The sequence below is a fragment of the Genypterus blacodes genome, unplaced genomic scaffold, assembly GCF_046128005.1.
Source record: "Genypterus blacodes isolate CSIRO-AG114 ecotype Tasmania unplaced genomic scaffold, CSIRO-AGI_Gbla_v1 ptg000005l_1, whole genome shotgun sequence".
Lineage (NCBI taxonomy): Eukaryota > Metazoa > Chordata > Actinopteri > Ophidiiformes > Ophidiidae > Genypterus > Genypterus blacodes.
The window spans coordinates 613,585-635,894 of record NW_027466819.1 but is presented as its reverse complement, the minus strand read 5'-3'; the positions used below and the strand labels follow the sequence as shown (position 1 = coordinate 635,894).

The 22,310-nt window shown below is 47.1% G+C and overlaps 1 protein-coding gene across 1 annotated transcript; it reads left to right on the top strand.

Annotated features, from left to right (window-relative positions):
• Positions 1-361: 361 nt before the first annotated feature.
• On the top strand, positions 362-20,674 carry prkci (protein kinase C, iota). Its single transcript, XM_076148242.1, has 18 exons — positions 362-863; positions 7,469-7,590; positions 9,084-9,173; positions 10,987-11,037; positions 11,138-11,223; positions 11,375-11,512; positions 11,634-11,688; positions 12,606-12,661; positions 13,593-13,769; positions 14,596-14,693; positions 14,853-14,939; positions 15,138-15,273; positions 15,387-15,474; positions 16,041-16,166; positions 16,543-16,622; positions 16,940-17,029; positions 18,600-18,715; positions 18,825-20,674. Exons 1-18 carry the CDS (start codon positions 784-786, stop codon positions 18,910-18,912), a joined length of 1,764 nt encoding a protein of 587 aa, XP_076004357.1. The 5' UTR covers positions 362-783; the 3' UTR covers positions 18,913-20,674.
• Positions 20,675-22,310: the final 1,636 nt, after the last annotated feature.

Here is a 22,310-nt window from a genome sequence, read left to right as displayed (position 1 = left end):
TTAACAGCTATTCTACTGTGCATTCTACAGTGTTTTTGTTCGTCTAGTATTGTGCATTGCAGAGTACTTCTGAATGCCGGATGACATCCATCTGTGTGATGAAATAAATCCATTTTGATAGCTGCCCAGTTTGAAAATATACAATGATTTTCAGCGGTGTTTAATGATGTATTTAATTTTTGTACAAATCAGAAATGTTTGTATCAAGTCAAAGTGATAATGTGTGTATTATTACCTACATCTGTTTTAAGCGTCACGATCTGCATTAGTGCTGTTCAGAATATCCGCGCCCATACTGTGGTCATGAACGCAGTGTTTTACCCACATGAAAAACATCACTTGGTACAGTCGGAATGCCGGCAAACGATAGAATCAACATTTCTGGAATGTGAACTCAGTGTATCATATGTTTTGAGACGTATATTGATGTAAATATAAACGTGTATTTATACAATAACGATATAATGTGGTTATTTGTGTGTATTTGATTTTGTAGCGAAGTCAAGCGCCCCCAGCATTCCGGCATTGGACTGTCCCGTGGCCAGGCCTTTGCAGTGGGGAGTTGTTTGGCGTATCTCGCAAGTTTTCGTTTACTTTACATGTTATTTTTGTTTGTCTTTTAGAGGACATTTTCTTTATTTTTTAACACCAGCTACCCCGCCGTTGGCTTGGTGTGTCGACGGACTGTACACACACAGTGGTCGGGGCGTGGTACACAACTAGAAAGCCTCGAAGTAGGAAGGAAAGCATCGGTGACTGGAACTGGCCGCGTCTGAGCATAGGATGCCGACGTTGCGGGACAGCACCATGTCCCACCCCGGCGAGAATTCCCACCAAGTCCGGGTGAAGGCGTATTATAAAGGGTAAGACCTCTCCACCGCTTTCGGCATATCGATTGTGCTGTTAAAGTGTCAAATAGCAACGATTAAGAGACTTGGAATGGCAACTAAATCAGTTAGCTCAGATTAGCTAATTCGGCTAACAGCAGGCGAGCTCGCTAATGTTGGCTGCCCAGTTTTTGGTAAACTTGACACGGCAGGTGAAACTGTCCGTCCCCCGCTACCGGCGCGTCGATACGGTTCTCGTATTTATAAGCAAACACGGTCAAACTACTGAAACAAGCTGTCAAGTGATTTATTGCCAGTTATAAATGTGGTTTTGCTTGTATTCTGTCAAAGTTTCGAAGCTTGGTAGCCCTGTGAGGCGCAGCTAACAGTGGCTAGCAGGGACTTCGGTCTGTACCTGTCAGCCTCACACACACACACACACACACACACGGCATATGTTAAACAAATCACTGCTCATAACGCGGAGAAATGGGTGGACAAGACCTGACACAAGTCCAGATTTAGACCTCGAATCAGGTTGATGCACTGAGCTGAGACTGAGTTCACATAAGCTTGAGTTTTATTTATATAAAAGCTCTGAAAACTCTGTGTTCACAGTCCTGCAGCACACACACCACACAGTGACGTGTGTGTGTGTGTGTGTGTGTGTGTGTTCATGTTGTGTGATAGACATGTCAGGAAATAAATTGCATGCAAATAGATTAAATGTGTTTATTTCATTTATAACTTTGATTTGTGTACATTTATAGGACTGATTAATTGAAAATTGACATAATAAGTTGATCATTTGTTCTTTTAAATATCAGTGAACAGGAACACAAAGTGACATTGTCAAATTACAGTACGAGATTGAAAAAAACAAAACAAATCATCATGTTGAAGAAGATGCTTGATAAATCGCTTCAATTGGTCAATATTATTTTGTTTGTGGAGCGATTGGAAGCTCTGTTTGTTTCATATCTACGGTATGTTGTCATAAAGGCGAGTTTATCTTTTATAACACACTGCCAGAGTCCTTGCTGTATCGAGTCATTTAATCTATCCTGTTTAACATGTGAGAACGTCTGCCAGTGTGTTGAGACTATTTCACCTTGTTTCCATTTTGAATGACTGCCTTTGTTCGTAAACTTTAAAGTTGAAGTTTGGTATCCATCCCCCCCTGGTTCTGCAGTTGCCACATTAGCTGTTTGTTGCCACATTGCCTGTATGTTGCCACAATGCCTGGGTTGCTGAGTTTCCTTACTTCTCAAATATCCAGTAATTGCCACATAAAGTCCTGCAGTGCACACAGTGACAATACAAAAATAGGTCCCTGCATATTGGCCCTCGCTGATCCGGTGTCTTGTTTTATTTGATGGGCAGATGCCAGCATGCCGCACGCAGTTGTCCTTGTTGTTTTAGCTTTGTACTTGGATGCGATAATGGAAACGATTGGTCACCCGGTTTGTTTCTGCGACGCTCCCTGTCCTGCCGTCTGTGTGTGATGGAGGCAGTGATTGGAGCGCAGCCAAAACTTGAAAAACGTGTAGGGCGAGTCGCCTCCGTCAGACCTGTTGTATTCCTCCCTGGTTCTGTGACACACCTTTAGAATCACTGTAATGCGTATTGATCGCAGGGTGTTCTGTCACACGGCAAAGCATCCGAGGAATCTGTGAGGTAGCTGCTGAGATATTTAAGATATGTAGAGAGCGGCCCTGAGTGAGACGGCTTCATCATCTGACCAGTGGCTCACGTGGAACCAAGCAGAGGCTTCAATCCTTGAACTTTGTTACTTGGCAGTCACTCAACAATCATATTGTTATTGTTTGATGGTCATCTGACATTAATTGCTCCTCTATACACTTTCACTGTAAGCTGCCCAGCGCTGTCATGTGACATGTTGTGTTGTTCGAGTGTCTGAATTTCTCTCATCCCTCCCCTCCTCTGACCTGTGGCCTCCTCCCGCTCTCATGTAGGTTATTAAACGACCCGTCCCTCAGCTGCAGGGAGTGGACCGGCATTTGCTTGCAGTGCTGTATCGGATGGGAGTACGACAAGCATCGCAAACACTACAACAATTGAATTCCATGATACCGGCTCTTATTAGATGTTCGTTGTCGGCGTCATCCCACACAACCTAATTGTTGTGCGGTTTCCACATTGATCGGTAAAGTGGTGTTACAACTGCGGCGGTAGAGAAGTAGTTTGTGTTCATGCCAGTTCTGTGTGTGTGTCGCTCAGAAAAAGGAAGTTCTTCATTGTGCGGTTTCAAGGCCGGACAGTTTAGAGGGTTTTTGCTATACATTAGTCTATTCCTTTACTGTGGGAGAAAGTTAATTGGTGGACTCAGCTGACAGACAGAGAGAGAGAGATTTATTGGAACAAGAACCTGCCTGGATGCAGCTCGGTGTGGCTGTCGATGCTTTAAACATTGAAACAGCAGAATGAAATCAGTTTGAAACACGCTGCCGTCTCTGCACCGGTGGGTTTCACACCATTGTCCCTTCTGAATCCATTGTCCCTTCTGAATCCACTCATTCTTATCCAAATGTCTGCTGTGGGTCTGTGCCACCCTGTAGCAGGCGCAGGCTGTCACTGGCTCGTCTTCATTTTGTTCCTCATATAGACTGGCGGGCGCTAGGAAACGCTAGGGATGGACTGATCACATGACTAGAACAATGGACAGTGATGCTGAAGCCTGTGATGCTGGGCTGTGATGGTTGATTAACTGCTAATGATAAGATAAAGTGGCCAATCTTTGGTGAGTGTAGAGCGTTAACTATGTTTAAGATGCTTGGGTAGAATGAAAATTGTGTTTTTGTTTTTTTTACTTTGCCAATTTGCACAGCGACTCACACAAGGCTGCCTCTACATCAAACCTACTCCAGGAGTCCTGTGTACGGCATGTTGTTGTTTGGCAGGAAAGTGGGATAAGAGCTCGACGGTGCCGTTCATTTATCTTCCTCTTTTGTGAAGCTTCAAAGATGCTTCCATCTGCATTAGTGCTCCAAGGCTGGGCTTTGTCGACGCAAAGCGAAACTCTCCTTGTCTCGCCGTTTACGCTTCCTCTGAAAGGCCGTTCAACCACGCCACCATTCACACAAACACACGCCGACGCTCATCTCCACACACCGCGGCCGCTAACGAGTACGGCTGCGATTGTCAGGGGCCTGCCGTAGTCGCCTGTTTCCCCTCATACGGAGCCAGGCCGCGCTGCTCTGGGCCACGGTTTGCTTACACGCCCCTACGTGTCATTACAAGTGACCTTATCCTTTCGGCCCAGCGGGGTTGCGTTGGGAGTGGCGCTGAGGAGTGCGGCTCCCTCCTGTTCGGCACTGCAGGTGGGTTGTGTTACCTTGGAGACCACACTATCCCGCAGACTGTGCCAGTAGAGTCGTCTCTTTCACCCTGACCTCACTGGGGAGAGTGGGAGAACTGGGAATGTCCTTCAGTCCAATCTCTATTTTTGTCCTTTATATATTTAAATAATGGACATGTAACAAAAACAATGACAAATAGCCACCATGAGTTCCTAAAGGCAGAAGTGAATTCTCAATTCCGGTTGTCGTTATCAGAAATTGTCCCCATTTGTTTTTAAGTGGAGCCGGTAATTGATCCTCTGTTCACAGCTTCACTGTGAAACTGTGTTATCACATAAATCTGGAGGTGTGTGTGTGTGTGTGCACATGGGTTGTATGAAGGTGTTGGGTGGAGGGGTTGGGGGGAGGGGGGGAGGGCAGACCGGTGCGTGGCAGCCGTGACAGAGAGATGGATGGTGCTGGGCGTGCATGGTAGCCCAGGGAGGCACCGTGACCCCGCTCGCTGCTTGAGCACTCACCAGTGACGAATGGCTCCTCGCCGGGCAGATGGGGCTTCAGAGTCCTACTCACGGCAGAGGAGGCGCCGGGGGCACAGGGCCCTGCCTGCTCCTTTAATTCAGCCGTACCGTAGGACAGTAAGGGCCGGAGGAATGCCAGGTCTGTGTGGAATGCCACTTCCTCCTCTCACTCACCCTCTGATTAGCCCTGGGTCGCTCTCTGCGCAATCCTGCTGCCTGAGTCACACTGTGGAATCCCACTGCTCCTCGCTGTCCTGCTGTTGTTTCACGCTGGGCTTTGTTTTTACTCTCATTTATTAGTGCCTGCTCACTTCTATCGATCTACTGGCTAATATTATGTTATTAATGAGTCTGAATCCAGTATTGACTAATGTAGTTCTCCAAATCCCAGGAAGCTGCATTGAAGTTATCAAAGGGACGACCTCTTGAAGGAGCTATTGTGCTGCTGTCCTGTGTGTGTGTGTGTGTGTGTGTGTGTGTGTGTGTGTGTGTGTGTGTGTGTGTGTGTGTGTGTGTGTGTGTGTGTGTGTGTGTGTGTGTGTGTGTGTGTGTGTGTGTGTGTGTGTGTGTGTGTGTGTGTGTGTGTGTGTGTGTGTGTGTGTGTGTGTGTGTGTGTGTGTAATAGTACATAGCATATAGACTGAAACCCGTGACTAAGGCACCGTCTCATATGAGCCTCAGATGACCTCATTGAAATCACCTCACACAATTGATAAAGAGACGATGAGTATGCGCTTTACTGTTCTTTTAATACGCCTTTATGGCTTCACAGTGTTTGCCAGCTTCCTGTCGTTTGCCGTAGCCATTAGCCGAGCCCGTATCTATGTCGGGAGAGGAAGCCATCCGACGCACCCGAGACGTGGCAAAAGTTTAACTACCGCCTAGCACGCCCTGTGTTTAATGAACAGCCACAGCACCGGTCCAGTTACATGTGCCGTGACACACTTCAGGTATCCAGCTGCCTGTTAATGCAGCCTCTATGCTCCACAGTCTCAGGTGTGTGTGTGTGTTGTGTATGGTTGATGCTTGAGAGACGCCGTGTTGGTCAAAGAGTAGACATCAGCTCGTGGGAGTGCAGTGGAGCCGAGCGAACGGTGGCAAACAGTTCCTTCTCTTCCCCTCGCCAGCCGATGAATGATTAACACCAACACAGTAGTGGAAGAGGGTGAGAAAATGAAAGCGGGGGGAGGAGGAAGAGGCGTCCATCTGATCATGACGTCACTTTATTCTCACCCACATTGTTTTATTTGTTCCTGGTATTTAGGCTCCTCAGTCTGGAGAGTTTTGTACCCGCTGAGATCTTATGAGCCGCGATGAACAGATACTCCACATTAACGACAAACTTGGATGTCGAGCTTATAAATCACAGTCGTGTGTGTGTGTGTGTGTGTGTGTGTGTGTGTGTGTGTGTGTGTGTGTGTGTGTGTGTGTGTGTGTGTGTGTGTGTGTGTGTGTGTGTGTGTGTGTGTGTGTGTGTGTGTGTGTGTGTGTGTGTGTGTGTGTGTGTGTGTGTGTGTGTGTGTGTGTGTGTGTGTGTTTTCCCGGCAGAGCGCTGGCCCCGCTATGACCTCAGACATTGCGCCGGCCTTGGACTTGTGGCGGCGATGTCCTTGAAAGTGTGTGTGGTGTGTGTGTGGTGTTTTCTCCCCGTGTTGGGTTTTTATCATCCCCGCTATAAAGCTCTCAAGTTGATGAAAAACTGGGGTCCATCTTTTGACGAGGGCAGTAAAGAGAGCGAGGGGGCCTTGTCCTTACGGGTCACTCCCCAGCTGCCTGCACAGATTTCACCCATTACCCCTCGTCTTCCCCCCATCAACACGTCCCTGCTACACTGCCTCCCTCTGTTCCCTTCATCCCTCCTCCTCCTCTTCCTCCTCCTCCTCCCTCCTCACACATGCCCCAGCTCAGACCCCTGTCGCCAGCAGCCCTGTAAAAGCGTGTGTTTTGTACCATCTCCACCCCCCGCTTTCCGGCCGTAAACGGGCACTGAGGGCCGGCCCGGGGGCTCGGAGCGGAGGTCATCAATCCCACCGCCGCCGCTGCAAAATGATGACACACAGATGATCCAATCCACAGGGATGGACGCCCTCTGTCATCCACCGCTACTCTCCTCCTCATCCTGCCTCTCACCAGCGTGTTTGTGTGTGTGTGTGAGTGTTTGTCGGCGTATCTTAGAGCGGCGCGGCGTGATGGATGAGGCTCGATGTGCGGTGGACGAACCGGTGCTTGTTGATTAAGAGCAGGAAGCAAAGTCTCTCTGCACCCCAGGAGCCGATGGGGCTGCAGCGGCGGACAGACGACTGTTCTACTACAACCGCTCCTCTCAGTGATTCATTCCATTTAAGCTCTTTCCTTTTTTCTCTCTCTCTCTCTCTTTCGTTCGCCCGCATCCTCTTTGAGTCTTTCTCACTCTTGTTTTCACTCTCTTTCTCACGCCCCCACAGTGGCGCTCTACAGTCAAACGCGCGCACGACGTGACAGACTGCGAGGCAGTAACTCACACGCTCAGCGCCGTCTGAAAAGGGCAGCTGTCACCTCTTTATCTCTCCATTAGAACTTAGAATTTGGTGCTTCTTCCTCCTCTGAGTGTGTGTGTGAGTGAGTGAGTGAGAGAGAGGAAGATGGAGGAAGTATGGGGTTGTGACTGAGAGGGGAGTCTAATTAATATGTCTACGTATCGCTGGAGTGTGTTGTAATGTTGGATTACAGTTCTAATACATCAAAGTCAAATTGATGTCATCTAATGGTCGTGTTTATTTACCTCCGTCTGACCTCTCACCCGCTTATTTGTCTTCTTCTGCAGGGACATCATGATCACTCATTTTGAGCCATCCATCTCTTACGAGGGCCTGTATGGCGAAGTGAAGGACATGTGCTCCATGGACAACGACCAGCTCTTCACCATGAAGTGGATCGACGAGGAAGGTCTGTCTCACCCCTCCTCCCCTTCCCCCTCCCGCTCCTCACCCTTCAGCCTGTCTCCCAGCCATCCCACACCTCAGGCGTAGCGTATCGACCACAAAGACGAGCCCCGTGATTTGTTTTGTTCCTCTCCTCCATCCTTCACCTGCCTCTTACAGGACAAACCCGAACAGGCGGTCGGATTCCTTCGCATTTGCTGCTAGATTACACAAATTCATAAGCCGTCGCTCAAATTCGGCGACCTTCGCTTACTATCAGGTGGCCACGCGCACTTTTGCCTCTTCGCTCCGTCTGTCACTCCCTCCGTCACGGAAACTTCTGCGGCCCCCGCGGCAGTAATGGTGTCATAGCAAAGATGGAGCTGTCAGATGGCTGTGCTCAGGAGAAGGTCACTCTGCCTGAACTCATTAGGCTCAGCTCAGACGCCACCCCCAGTCGCCTACGTCGCAATTACTGCAGCGGTTGTGTTCTCAGGGCGGGTAAACTATCAATCTGAGGGGCCGTCACCGGTATGCAGATAAGGTTTACTCTCCTTTCAGTGGGGGGAGAGATTGATGTGAATTTAGATTTCAGTCAGATACTATTATGGATGATCAGGGCTTTACCTCTGCGGAACTGTTATGGAAACCCAATCATTACTTTCCGCAGCGTGAAAGTGTCGGCAAAAGTAAAGTCTGACCTCATTGTTTTGGCGATGAGGTCAAAAGTGTTCGTCTATATTACAAACAAGGCGTTAGCGTACACACATGCGTACGCAAACGGCTCCATTTAGCACAAAGTGACTTTCATCTGTGTGAACCCCGTCTTAGTCACACAGATGAAAGCCACTTTGTGCTAAATGGAGCCGTTTGGTGAGGTGTGCGGTAGGTTGAAGTTAAAGGTCACTGGTGTTTCCCCTTTCTTTCTGTCGCACATAGCCTCAGCGAGATGTGTGTGTACTGAACAAAAAAACGACTCAAACACAAACATCCTCAGGGCGGGAAGAAGATGTTGTGCAAGCCGTCAAGCGAAAAGGGGACGACGCTCAATCAGACGGCTTTTATCTTTGAAATTAAAGTGACAAGACTGGGAAGTGTAAATGTTTAGTCTGCTGCTTTTTTGTCTATTTTGTCTGTGTTTCCTCTATCACACACACATAATTGACACGTTCACACTCGCACACTACCCTTTGTGTCCACGAAGGTTCACAGAATAGATGCTAAGCCGTTATGAAACTCACAGTGGAGTCGGTGAAGATGTTTCATCGTTCTTCCTCCGTCAGATCGGCGTGGTAACCGGGGCCAGTGTGAGATACAATGACAGTAATCACGGGGTGTTTTAAAGGTCGTGCCCCCACAGTGACACTTCTACACTCTGTTTACTGGCAGTCTTTAACGTCTCGTCTCGCCGTTGACATCCTGTGTGTTCTCTCTCTCTCTCGCTCTCGCTCTCGCTCTCGCTCTCTCGCTCTCTCTCGCTCGCTCTCTCTCGCTCTCTCTCTCTCTCTCGGCTGTCAGGTGACCCCTGCACTGTGTCGTCGCAGTTGGAGCTGGAGGAAGCGCTGCGGCTCTACGACCTCAACAAAGACTCGGAGCTCATTATCCACGGTGAGTCGCCTCGCCGCCTTTCAAGGACACAACCCGTGCACAACACAACCTATGCAATATCAGGGGTTTTGCGTTGAAGTTGGTGGTGAAAATGTTGTTTTTATAAGATCTCATTCAGTGTGAGGCAAGGTCATCCTGTGTTAAAATGCAACAAACATGTAATTGACATGATCTGGCTCACCTGCACTCCACACCAAATCTCTTCTTCTGATTAGGATTTGCCCACACACACACACACACACCACGCACACACACACACCACACACACCACACACACACACACACACACACACACACACACACACACACACACACACACACACACACACACACACACACACACACACACACACACCACACACTCGGAACATTTTGTTCATTTCCCCTCCGCGGTCACGTATCTCTGAATTTCTAAACACAGACGAGCAGATGCACAACAGAGACGCGTCATAATGTATGGGCCATTTCTGCCGCAGCTGCACAGCAAAGAAGCATGAAAGCCTCGTTAATGCACACACAAACACACAAACCAGCGGGAAAAACATTACTTCCGCTGTCGACGTCTGTCTCCAGGCCCCGGAGCGAGCTCATATCTCCGTCTGAATACAGCCTGTTTGACAAATAGTTGCTCGGCTTTGTGAATGCAAAGGTCAGGGCCTCCCTCAGACACGGCACAGGAAGTCGGGGGGTTATAAACGCGGGAGTGATACGGAAGTTTGATTGACAAGTCCGTGTGTGTGTACGTGAACGGGTGGTGGCAACGGGGGTTGTGTGTTTAATGTAACGTTTGATCAAATCAGAGGTGAGGGGTCAAGAGTGCAGCGGATGCCGGCACGGCGTCGGAGGATGAAGGGGGGGGGGGGGGGCTGCACTGCAGGGGATCGTCAGGTTTTCTCGTTAACGAGCTCATAGGCTGTAGTCCTCGCCTCGCTCTGACTCACACTGCCCCCAGTCTCACACACACACACACACACACAAAACCATCTGTGTCTGCTCCTTGGAAGCTTGTTGTTCCCACTCCTGTGTGTTCCACGCACACACACGCACACACTCTCGCCAACATGAAAACAGCACAGATCGCCCGAGGCCACATGTACGGTGCAGGTATGTATAATTGCAGGCGTGATGAGAGGAAGTAGTGAGCGGCACACAGACACCTTGAGAAGAATGCGGTCAGATGGCCCGTCTCACCTGAGACTCCAACAAACCAACGCCTCGTTCACACAACATAGTTTTGGTCTCTTATTTCCTCTCACCCGCAAAATTGTACCGATTGCTGACAAAAGCCGTAGATGGGACGCAAGTCCAGTCATGCTGCCACGGCCAACGATCCTCATGTAGCAATTGGTCAGAAACAGGACCTTACCCTATGAGATCATCGCTTTAACATCACTGATGCCATCCTGGACTCCACACTACTGTGCCATGTTCTCACAAACCTCCATATTGCCTATTTTAACTCAGGGTCTACGTATAAAGTTTAACAACAACAACAGTTATAAGTATACAACCTTCCTCCCTTTCCCCCTCTTTCTGTATAAGAAATGATCTCCAAAATCTCCTATAATTGTATGCGCAATGTCATGTAAAATGTTTGCTTCAATAAAAACAAAACCCGATTTGAGAGGCCGGCCTAGGCAGAGTAGATGATCGGGAGATATCTGGCTTGTTTGATTCCTGGATCTGCGACTCCAACATGTGTTGTGAGTGAGCGATGTTGTGACGTTGTGTGCGTTCATGTAGAGCGAACGCCTCAGTCCACTCCAAGACACTGGAATCATTCTAACTCTGTCCTTTCCCCCCCCTCCCCCAGTGTTTCCATGTGTACCAGAGAAACCTGGCATGCCCTGTCCAGGAGAGGACAGTGAGTTAACCCTTTCACATGATTTCATTTCTCTCTCATTTGTATGAATCGGTGTTTAATCCAGTGCTCAGAGTCAGCGTTCCTTCTCCTTCCTCTACAGAGTCTATATACCGGCGTGGAGCCCGGCGCTGGAGGAAGCTTTACTATGCCAGCGGACATGCGTTTCAGGCCAAGCGCTTTAACAGGGTGAGACGTCTGAAGCATGCACGTGTATGGACAGCTGACAAATGCCTCTAGAGAAAGGAGAGCAAGACGCAGCAAAGGCAAAGTATATGTTTAATCTCTTGAACAATCTCTGATGATGTCTGTCTGTCTGTCTGTCCACCGCCCGGAGCAGCGGGCCCACTGTGCCATCTGTACGGACCGCATCTGGGGACTGGGGAGGCAAGGCTACAAATGCATCAACTGCAAACTGCTGGTGCACAAGAAGTGTCACAAACTGGTCACGGTGGAGTGCGGCAGACAGATGATCCAGGTGAGGAGGGAGAAGCTGCCACCGACGGACGCTGTTATTGTTGTCCGGTGAAGAAGACGATCAGAATCGTACACGTTTGCTGCGTACGTGCAACTCATCTGTGGTCTGTGTTTTTGTCCAGGAGCCAATCATGGGTGGTCCACAGTCTTCGTCAATAGACTCATCTGATCAGCCAGGTAATACACACACACACACACACACACACACACACACACACACACACACACACACACACACACACACACACACACACACCTGCTCTATATGTGATTCTGTTCATTTAACTTCTGAAGCTCGACTTGTGTTCGTTTTCCCAACCCGTGTCTCACACTCGTCTCTCAATCAGGCTGTTTCTGACACGACGAGCACTCACAATGGACTCAAAGCTGCAAATAGCTTTTGACCACCACTACTTAGGTTTCTACTCAACGGCCACACACACACACACACACACACACACACCACAGGTTTATCAGCCGCATTTTGGTGTTTACTCAAAGTGCCAGGCTTAAACCCGGTCAGGTGGTTGAGTGGAATGAAAGAGCTTAGGATCCCTGTTGTCATTGTTAGAGAAGCAGGTGGAGGCTGTGTGTGTGTAGGGCGCAGTCATGAAAGCGTTCATTAACAGAGGTATGTCCAGGTACAGGTACATCATATTTTTTCTCTTCTACCGACGAAAACACAACAAAGTCCAGACCGGGTTTGTTTCTCACATCAGACGCAAACGCACAAAGCAGTGTTTCCTCCCTGTGTGTTGTTGTGAATATTCTGGTAATTGTACTTCGGCGAAACGAGGACGGGTGCCAACACTTCTTCTTACCACGTCGAAGGAAATACAGTGACACTGCCGAGCTGTGAAGAGAGCGTGTGACTGTCTCTCACCCGCTTTCTCTCCTTCCCTCTCATCACTCCTGTTCTCTTCTTCCCCTGCCTCCCCCTCTCCTTCTGTCTGTCTGTCACTCTGTCTGTCACTTTCCCTCCTCTCTCTCTCTCTCTCTCTCTCTCTCTCTCTCTCTCTCTCTCTCTCTCTCTCTCTCTCTCTCTCTCTCTCTCTCTCTCTCTCTCTCTCTCTCTCTCTCTCTCTCTCTCTCAGGCCCTCAGAATAAAGACTCCAGAGAAAGTTTGACTTATGATGGAGAAGAGAAAGAGGTTAGAGAATTTTCTGTCATATGCTGTCGATGTATGACTCATAGTCTATCAGCCCGTCTTCTCTTCTGTGTGTGTGCGCGTGTGTGAGGTGAGTGAAAAACCTTGAGAGGGAGCGAAATGAAGACTCACCTTTATATTAGGCATGTTTTGCTGTTGTGTAGATTTGGTTGATCCTTCTTAAACCCGGTGCTTTTGCATGTGTGGTCACATGAGCATGCAGACGTTTGTACCCTTGCAGTAGTCCAGGTATTGATTTCCATTGGTGGAGCTAATAAAGTAACCTTTTATCACAGCTTTTAACACCGGGGACTGATTAACAGCCAGGGATGGAGTTTGAGGGTTGAGGGGGGGGGAGTGTGTGGTAGCGTTGGACGAAGCAGGAGAGGAAGAAGATAGATAACAAATGGATCGAGTCGGACACAGATGGACGGAGATAAAAGAGAGCCGGCCAAATGATGGTATCTGCGAGTGTGTGTAGGACTCAGGGGGGGGATGGTGGGTTTCACATGAAGTGAGGTGAGATGGATAGATAGTAAGAAACGATTGGGTGGAGGGCAGATTACAGCAGAGGAGGTGAGAGAGGAAGATAGGTGAGGAAATGGTGAATGTGTGAAGAGGAGCAGGAATAGATTACAGTGATCCTCCTAAACAAATGAGGGGGGGGGGGGGGGTGTAATGCTGTTAAAGATAGCATACCTGTTACTGTGATTTACGCTCCAAAGGTGGTGGGAGGTCTAAACTTCATTTTCCAGTCACCCCAAAGGAAATCACCGTCCTGTACAAACCTCACCTCGCAATTTGTGCTTCTAATGTATCTGTGTCGATGCTTCACGACAAACGCCGTAATGAGAAAGTTTGCAAATGCGATCACCACAAATAGATTTTCTGCGTTTATTACATTTCACCCTCTGTGTGGCCGCCGCTCCCCCAGGCACGGAGCAGTAGAGACACGGGGAAGTCGCCCTCCAGCCTGGGCCTGGCGGACTTTGACCTGCTGAGGGTGATCGGCCGCGGCAGCTACGCCAAAGTGCTGCTGGTGCAGCTGAAAAAGACAGAGCGCATCTACGCCATGAAGGTCGTGAAGAAGGAGCTGGTCAATGACGACGAGGTAAAGCGGAGCGGTGACGGAAGGCGGCCGATGACCTTTACCTATTATTGTTACTTTACCTACTTACTGACAAAGAAAGAAACACAAGGGTGACTCCTGATCTCTCTTCATTCACCTTGATCGTATGTTAAAGAGTGAAGGTTAAAGCACATCCTGTTTAGATTTACCAATTTGGAGCAGGTGAAGGTGAGTTAATAATGACGCCATCAGTCTCCTGTCATTGGCATGTTTAATTAATGCAATTAGCCCAATCAATTTGAGCTGTTAGTCATAGCACAGAAGGTACATTTGTCTGCCGGTGATTGGACATCCATCTGTGTGTGTCTTGTCTGAAACACTTCCATTGTCCATTGACAGACCTCTTCTAACACATCGCTCTTTCTAAGAAGGTGTAGATTAACCATCATGTCATCAAAAATTGATCCCTGCGTATACATGTTGCGGCGCAGCCTGCAGCAGTGCGAGTAGTTAGCCTTGATTAGACGCACTTAGCGTGATTGACAAATTGACAAGTGCCTCTGGATCGATGGCGAAGTGTTCTGCTGTCCCTGCCCTGTCAGCGTGAGCAGCATCCGTGTCCAGACATATTATCATCGAGGTGTCGATAGAGGCCCGCGTCGACTTTTACTTCTACCGGCTCAGCCCTTTTCTCCCGCTGCTGTGAGACACACACACGCACACATACACACACACACGGACAAAACCTCCAGCTACGGAGAAGAGTCGATCAGGCACTGTGCTTATTCAGCGCTTATTAGTTCAAGGGTACTATGTCAGAATGATGTGATTGACACTTGGGTGTGTCTTTTGTGTGTTTCTCTTCCAGGACATCGACTGGGTCCAAACAGAAAAGCACGTTTTTGAGCAGGCCTCTAATCACCCTTTCCTGGTGGGCCTTCATTCCTGTTTCCAGACCGAGAGCAGGTGAGAGCTCTTCCTCTGTCCTTGGAGCCTGGAAGAACTGGTAGAACTAAGATGAAGCTTTAGTTTCCATCTCCAGTTACAGACGAGCTCTTCATATATCACTTTAATCACCATGACTGAAGAAATGACTGACAGATAACATTTGCTCACTTTCCACAGACTCTTCTTTGTTATTGAATACGTGAACGGTGGTGATCTCATGTTCCACATGCAGAGACAAAGGAAACTACCAGAAGAACACGCCAGGTAGAGTTGGGCTCCTTCTCTCTCCCTTTCAGACGGCTCTCATCCTTTTGTCTGGCCTCTCATTAACGGCAATAAGATTGATGTCATTTTTGCGTCGCCGCGTTGCCAGAGACAATTTACAAAGGAGCGGAACTGTTCTCTCTCTCTCTCTCTCTCTCTCTCTCTCTCTCTCTCTCTCTCTCTCTCTCTCCCGTTCAGATTTTATTCGGCAGAGATCAGCCTGGCGCTCAACTACCTCCACGAGAGGGGAATCATCTACAGAGATCTGAAACTGGACAACGTCCTGCTAGATTCAGAGGGACACATCAAACTCACAGACTACGGCATGTGCAAGGTGCGGCTCACAGATGAAAGCACCTTTTAAGGGTTTAGGCTCTTCTGGAACAGTGAAACCTCTGTGGTCGGCCTTCTCAGTCGATCTCAAACGCTGGTGTTTTTGTTTCGCAGGAGGGCTTGAGACCCGGAGATACAACAAGCACTTTCTGCGGAACTCCCAATTACATCGCCCCTGAAATCCTCAGAGGGGAGGATTATGGTGAGAGTCTCCACACCCAAGCACCCACTTCCTTTATTCCTGCCCTTTGATTTGTTTATTTAAATCATTCATTGTACGATTAATACCTGAGGTGATAATTGTGGCCGTGTCGTGTTTACAGTCCCTGGCTTAACTAAGAATAAAGGGGGGAGATGATAATGGTGCAAAATTGGAACATGTTGATTGGAGCTGTTATGGAGAAAGGCCTCCTGTAGTCATGGCTGCTCAGGGGATTATCAGATCGTACATCATTTTTGTGTAGCGCCTATAATTATCTATAAAAAATAAGTGAACAAAAATAGAATAAGAAAGAATTGCAGAAAAGATCACTAACGATCTCCCTGGTAACTACACGAGTTATCATAGCAACCACATCCAGGTTCAGCATCAGAGACGCTCCTTACTGCAAACACAATCGGATTTTTCTAATGTTGCAAGTGGTCGTTACGATCAACCCTGAAAGCACTTGGTGGTTTTTTAAATGTATTTGTCTGTCATTTTAACTGTAGTCCATGTGGTTGCCTGTACAGCGTGTCAGATTGTAACGTTACCATGATACATCTCAGGGTTCAGTGTGGACTGGTGGGCTCTGGGCGTGCTGATGTTCGAGATGATGGCGGGCCGGTCGCCATTCGACATCGTCGGGAGCTCCGACAACCCGGACCAGAACACAGAAGACTACCTCTTCCAAGGTAGAAGCACAGCTCAGGGTCTTAACTGAACGCCACCGCTGCACTCTGGAAACATGTAACACCTTTGTAAACACTCATTAGTAATTGCGACATCTCTCATTACGACCCGGTACGGCTCCGGGAGTGTGTGAATTCATTTTTATTTGTGTGTCGGTGTCGCCCTGTCACAGGCGTCACCGTGGCGTCTTTATGAAAAGCCTCTGCAGTTCATTGAGAGGTCGCTGCGTGTTCTTGTATTTTCTCCACGGCTTTTCCCAAAAGGGTTGAACTCATAACTGCAGATGTGTCGGCTCTGTCTGTCCTCGGTCACGTGACCCTCTGGGGGATCGCCTCGCTGACCCTCTGCTCCTCTTGTGTCCCCTCTCACCTTCCGCAGTTATATTGGAAAAACAGATTCGAATCCCCCGCTCGTTGTCAGTCAAAGCCGCCAGCGTCCTCAAGGGATTCCTCAACAAGGTAAGGAGAGTTCAGACGGGGGCCCATTCAGTCACGAGCCCTCGAGAACGGCGTTATTATTAGCCGCTGTCGACTTGCCACCTCTCACCATCTTGCTTTTTCCCACCCACTCCCTCCTCATCCACATTTCCTCACCTAATCACAACCCCCATTCCTCCTCTCTCCTCTCTCCTCACTATAATCCACTTCTCTCCTCTCCACCGTCCTCGCAATTTCCCCTCCGTTGTCACGCTCTTCACCTCTTTGCCCCTCGCCTGACTCACCCGTCTCGCCCACTATCACATCTCCTGCTGTCTTTCACTCCGTTGCTCCCACAGGAGCCTAAGGAGCGTCTAGGCTGCCACCCTCAGACAGGCTTCGCTGACATCATGGGCCATCCGTTCTTCAGGAATGTCGACTGGGACCTGGTGAGTTTGTTTTTGCTCTTATCCATTTCTCCTCCGTAGATTTCTCTCGTTTTTTGATGCGATCCGTCCAACCGTTCTTTTTCCCATATCTGTCTGGAATTGTGATTTTATATTTATTTATTTCCTACCTACTGTATATTTCAGCGACTTGCACGGTGGATACCGCATAGGTCAAAATCAATCAATATATGGATTGATGTGGAGAGAGGGGAAAAACAGAGAGTGGCTAGTAGACAGGAGAAGGTCAAATCTAAGTGCATGAGGTCTCTCTCCTGGCCTGCAGGCAGAGACGCTCTGTCAAAGCACTGTGTTATTAGCGATTGGATGAGAATAATGTCCTTGTGGCAGGCAGACGGACAGACAGAGCGAACTGAAGAGGAAGAGGGGAAGGAAAAAAAGCAGGAGGCAGAAGGCAGAAGGCTGACACGCACAGATAATAGGGAGGCAAAGACGGAGAGGAAATGAGTTGAGACGGATCACAGACGGAGGAACATATAGAGCCAAGGTGTCGGGGTTAGAGATTCATTTCACATAACGCACATGCGTCTCATGTGGAATATTACATTACCTAGAAGCTTCAGCTAACTATCAATGAAAGACAACTGGGTTTCTGACTCTGAAGCCTCTTTGCCTTCATTCATTGCTACTTTCATCTGCATATGATTGAACGCTGCTCATATTGTGAAATTCTACCATTTTGCTTTGAAGCCTCTTCTTCTCTTTTATTCCCCGTGTCTTTCTTCCGTCCTTATGCTTTACATTAGAATTGTTCCATGCCTCACCTGAAGTGAAAGTAATATTCCATAGCTACGCCTGCGTGGCTTTACTGCCTGCTCTGATGTGTTCTCTTATGTTCACACTGATAAAAGGAGAGCGCTCAGTGGTGCAAACAATCTACCAACTAATCTGCTGTCTTAATTATTAGAGCACACTGGAAGGAGGAGCGAGGGAATGGAGATGTTCATTAAGGCCCGGGGTGATTCATTAAGTTTGAAAATAAAGATATTCTGGATTTATATCAGGAAAGGAGAGGGAAATTTTTGTAGAATGAGGCAACGGGGCAGACAGACAGGCACAGGTGGAGAACAGGCAGGTAAACAGGCAGACGTGTGTGTGTGTGTGTGTGCGTGTGTGTAGGGCAGCCTGCCAGCGTTTACTGTGACCTCTTTCCCCATGTTTGGTCTGGGATACCGGACCATCCAGTCTGTCTGAGTGTCTGGAGGGATCAGCTTACACCCTTTCAACCCCCCACTCTCTCTCTCCCTCTGCCTCTCATTTACACACACAAACACACACTCTCCTGCAGGTTTTGGTAACAGTGCTCTTGTCTGCCTGCAGGGGGAGCAGTTGTAGCAAACTGGGATAGAAAATCGAGATCCACAGCGATTTAGTAACACAGGACTGCAGGAATTATCTAGATAGTCAGGAATGTAGTCTTTATTCTTTTGGTTTGGTTTTGTCTCAGTGTCATTCTCACTCACACACATAAACGTATTAGACTTCCCCCAGGTGCCTTTGATCACAGTGCAAAGTGTTGTGTTGCCACCTGACGGCTGTGTTGCTGTTTCAGCTGGAGCAGAAGCAGGTGGTCCCTCCGTTCAAGCCCAACATCTCAGGGGAGTTCGGCCTGGATAACTTTGACGCCCAGTTTACCAACGAGCCCATCCAACTCACACCTGATGACGAGTGAGTGGTCGTATATGTTTCAATGATTATCTACTATACAGGAACAATGTTTATTTTCCAATCAATATATCCCACTTTTTTAAAATCACTATGCTTTTGTTTATTGCAGCGATGTGGTCAAGAAGATTGATCAGTCTGAATTTGAAGGATTCGAGTACATCAACCCACTCCTGATGTCAGCAGAGGAGTGTGTGTGAGGGACCTGATGCCCACGTTCACACACCACCCCCACACACCAACCCACCCACAAACACACACTCATGCACGTGTAACGTGGCGTCTCGGTGTCTTCAACTGCATGGTTACCAGACAACCTGATGACATCACCCTTCTGTTTGAGGGCCACACATCCTCAGTAGAACGCTTTTTGCCAAAATCAGTCTCTCACTCTGCCATTTATAACCACTTGCCCTTAAGCCTACCTTCTTTCTTAATTATTTTTGTATCATGTAACTCTGCACTGATCAAATTTTCTCATTGGGGCTGGTTTATGTGTAGCTAACGGAGCTACAGAGTTCTTCCAAGGTTGCCGGACACAAGGGGCAGGCGAGACGACGAACGCCCCCCCTCCCCCGAGAGACGAACTGAGCGTCTTTGAGCTGGTGGGGTGTTTTCAATGCATATTTGTAAATATATTAAACTGTTCTTGAGGATAAATGTTAGACAAAGGCCTTTTTAGCTTCAAGCTGGATTACAGTTGGAAAAGTTTATAATTGACAACTTAATCACCATGAAGTCCATTGGGACGAGCTTTGTCCCAACACCCCGTCTGTAGAGAAAAGAGAATCACAACACTAGTGTTTAAACAAATCAAACCTAATCTATATATTTTCTTGTATTTTATTTAACAACATAGCAGTCATTATATATGTTCTGAGTGTTCAATGTCCAGCCTGGGTAAAGGAACCAAAAAGGTTCAGTCTGGTTGATTGGATACCTTACAGATTGACCCATCATGTATAACACAGAGGTGTTGGCTTCATGTCCCTTGTGCCAGAATGAAGGAAACCTATGGCAGCATCCAACCAACAAAACACTCATAATGAGCTGATACTGTGAATGAAAGAACTCCCTATGCAGGGAAGAGGCTGGAAAAGTAACACATGACACAGAAAGCTGGAACACAGGCTAAGTTTTACTCTGCACACCATCCATATAGCAAATACTCACACAGGACCAAAAAACATTTTTCAGAAAAACAGTCTTGCTGGTACTCTTGGAGGTACAGGATATATAAAGAAGATGTGCTGTCCTAAGTCATAGACAAATATATATATTCAGATTTTTGCAAAATTTTGCAAATTTGTAATACTATGCCTTTCTTTTTTTGTACTTTCTCCATTCCATGTATGTCTTCTTCTGTTGTAAGTCTAAATACTAAATGATTGTTGAGAGTTTGGTTGGAAATCCAAAGCCATGGCACAGTGCAGATGAGGTCCTGCAGAGCTCTGCTCTCCAGCCCTTTACTAGTGTGACCTGTGTCTGCTGTGCACAGAGTGGAACTCTCAATTTCTAACCCACAATCCATTGTTTTAATAATTTTTTGTAAAAATGCTTTAATGCACATGAAGCTCTGAGGAGCCATTTTCTTATCCTTGACTGTAATTACAGTGAGTGATGTGTGCATGAATTTACAGAATCTTCTCCAGTCAAAGCTTCACACTACTTTGAAACTATTTGGGGCTCAGGTGGTGACAGGAGGAACATGTTGGTCTGTTACACACTTTTTTTTTCTTTAATGTTACTTTTGATTAATTGTATAATTTAGATTTTTTTGATATATCACTACATTAAATCCAAAACTTTCTTGGGTGAACCCACTGGAAACACTATGTTAATGAGAAAGACTGGTGACGTGTCATCACTTGGTGGTGGATTCCACCTAAAGGACTCTGCTGACCTTTATTAGTGTGCAAAGATAAAACACAGACAGTAAAATAAACATTTTATTTCCCTTCTTGTGGTAATGTGTTGTTGTATCTGTTCCTTTGTTGTTTGTATAATTAAATGATAGATTTTACATCACATCTTGAAACATTCAGCTCTCTACTCACTATAAAAAACTTAATCTTACTGCAAAGTAAGAAAGCATTTATTGTTGTATGGGGATATTATTGGGAAATTAGGTCAGTTGGATTTTAAAATTCAATTTTGAATAAATCAAATTATAAATGTAATCAAACCCAGTGTTTTGGAACAAAGTGAAGCAGGTTTACTAAGTTCTCTGGATAACTTCTTAAGTGAAATCTGGACGTGGAAATACCTGTTACTGCTTTCACTAACCAAAGTTATCCAGGCAACTCCATAAACCTGCTTGTTTAAGCATTTCCTCTTTAGTGTGTTAACTTAAGCATAGATAATGGGATTTTGCGAACTTATGGCCAAAACCATGCCCATTCTGTTTTATAGCCATTAAATAAAACTTTTGGACAACAATAAAATAGTGATGAACATTTTAAATTGCTCCAAGAACAAATAGGAAATTTGTTGCAGAAGTGATGTAACATTTAAGATCATGTAAACACAGTTTGCTATTCCTCCCTATCCCAGCACCCTGTGACAGTTTTATTTCCTGATATCAGGCCCACATGGACGTCTGGGGAGAAGGGAATTAGGTTCGAGTCGTTAAGCTTGAGCTTTTACACTCCAGCTGCCTGTGTCTCCTCTGGTCACATGACTGCTGCCTGGCTTTTAGAAGGCACTCGACGTCCCTAGGGGTGAAAAGGTCATCCACACCAGAGCTCTCCCCTCTGCCCTCACACAGTGCTGAGCGTTGGGGGGTGAAAGAAAGGGTCAGGGAAATGATGATGTGTCAAAAATAATAAAACGGATTGATTTGTGTGCTGCAATAACTCAGACAATAGTGGATAGAAAACCATTGTGTGAGGCTTATTTCACATCCGGCTCCCATCATCCACTGTATATTGTCTAAATTTAACCAGATTTTGTGGAAAATTACTCCCCTTGTGTGACAATACAAGAGACAAATACAGCATCAGCATGCGAAGGACGAGGATAAATGTCTTTGCGTAATTCTGTATTCCCATGATGGTATGTTTGACATTGTTCCTGTGCCCTCTGTGGTGGAAAATGGGGGTACGCCTCCCCAGGCACTGTGGCTCCACATCACCCTGCAGAAGACACAGGGAAGACTAACCTTGTATAATTAATGATGTAAAATGGAGTAGGATCTGAAAAACATCCTGTTTTAATTGCTCTTATCTTGTTGGGTGTTTTATTCTGTCCCTAAAGGGATTAATTAAGCCCTGGAAGAATCATACTTGGTGCTAAACGCAATCCCTTAGTAAAACACACACTGTAATTTAAGGTGTGTAGTGCACAACTTGGCACTGCCTGCACGGTATTACACCATGTTTAATGGTGCTGTTGGCGGAGGCTGTTATTTGTTGTGAGTGATCTCTAACATCAGTAGTGAGGTCTATTTGTTCCACTCCCTGCTATGCAGTGATAAATTGATGTATGCTACTTCAGTGATGTGAATGATATAGTGGCAGCATCTCAAGTAATAATACGATTGTCTCATTAGCTAACACTTCAGCTGGAGACATCAGAGATGATTCTTCAAGACCGCCAC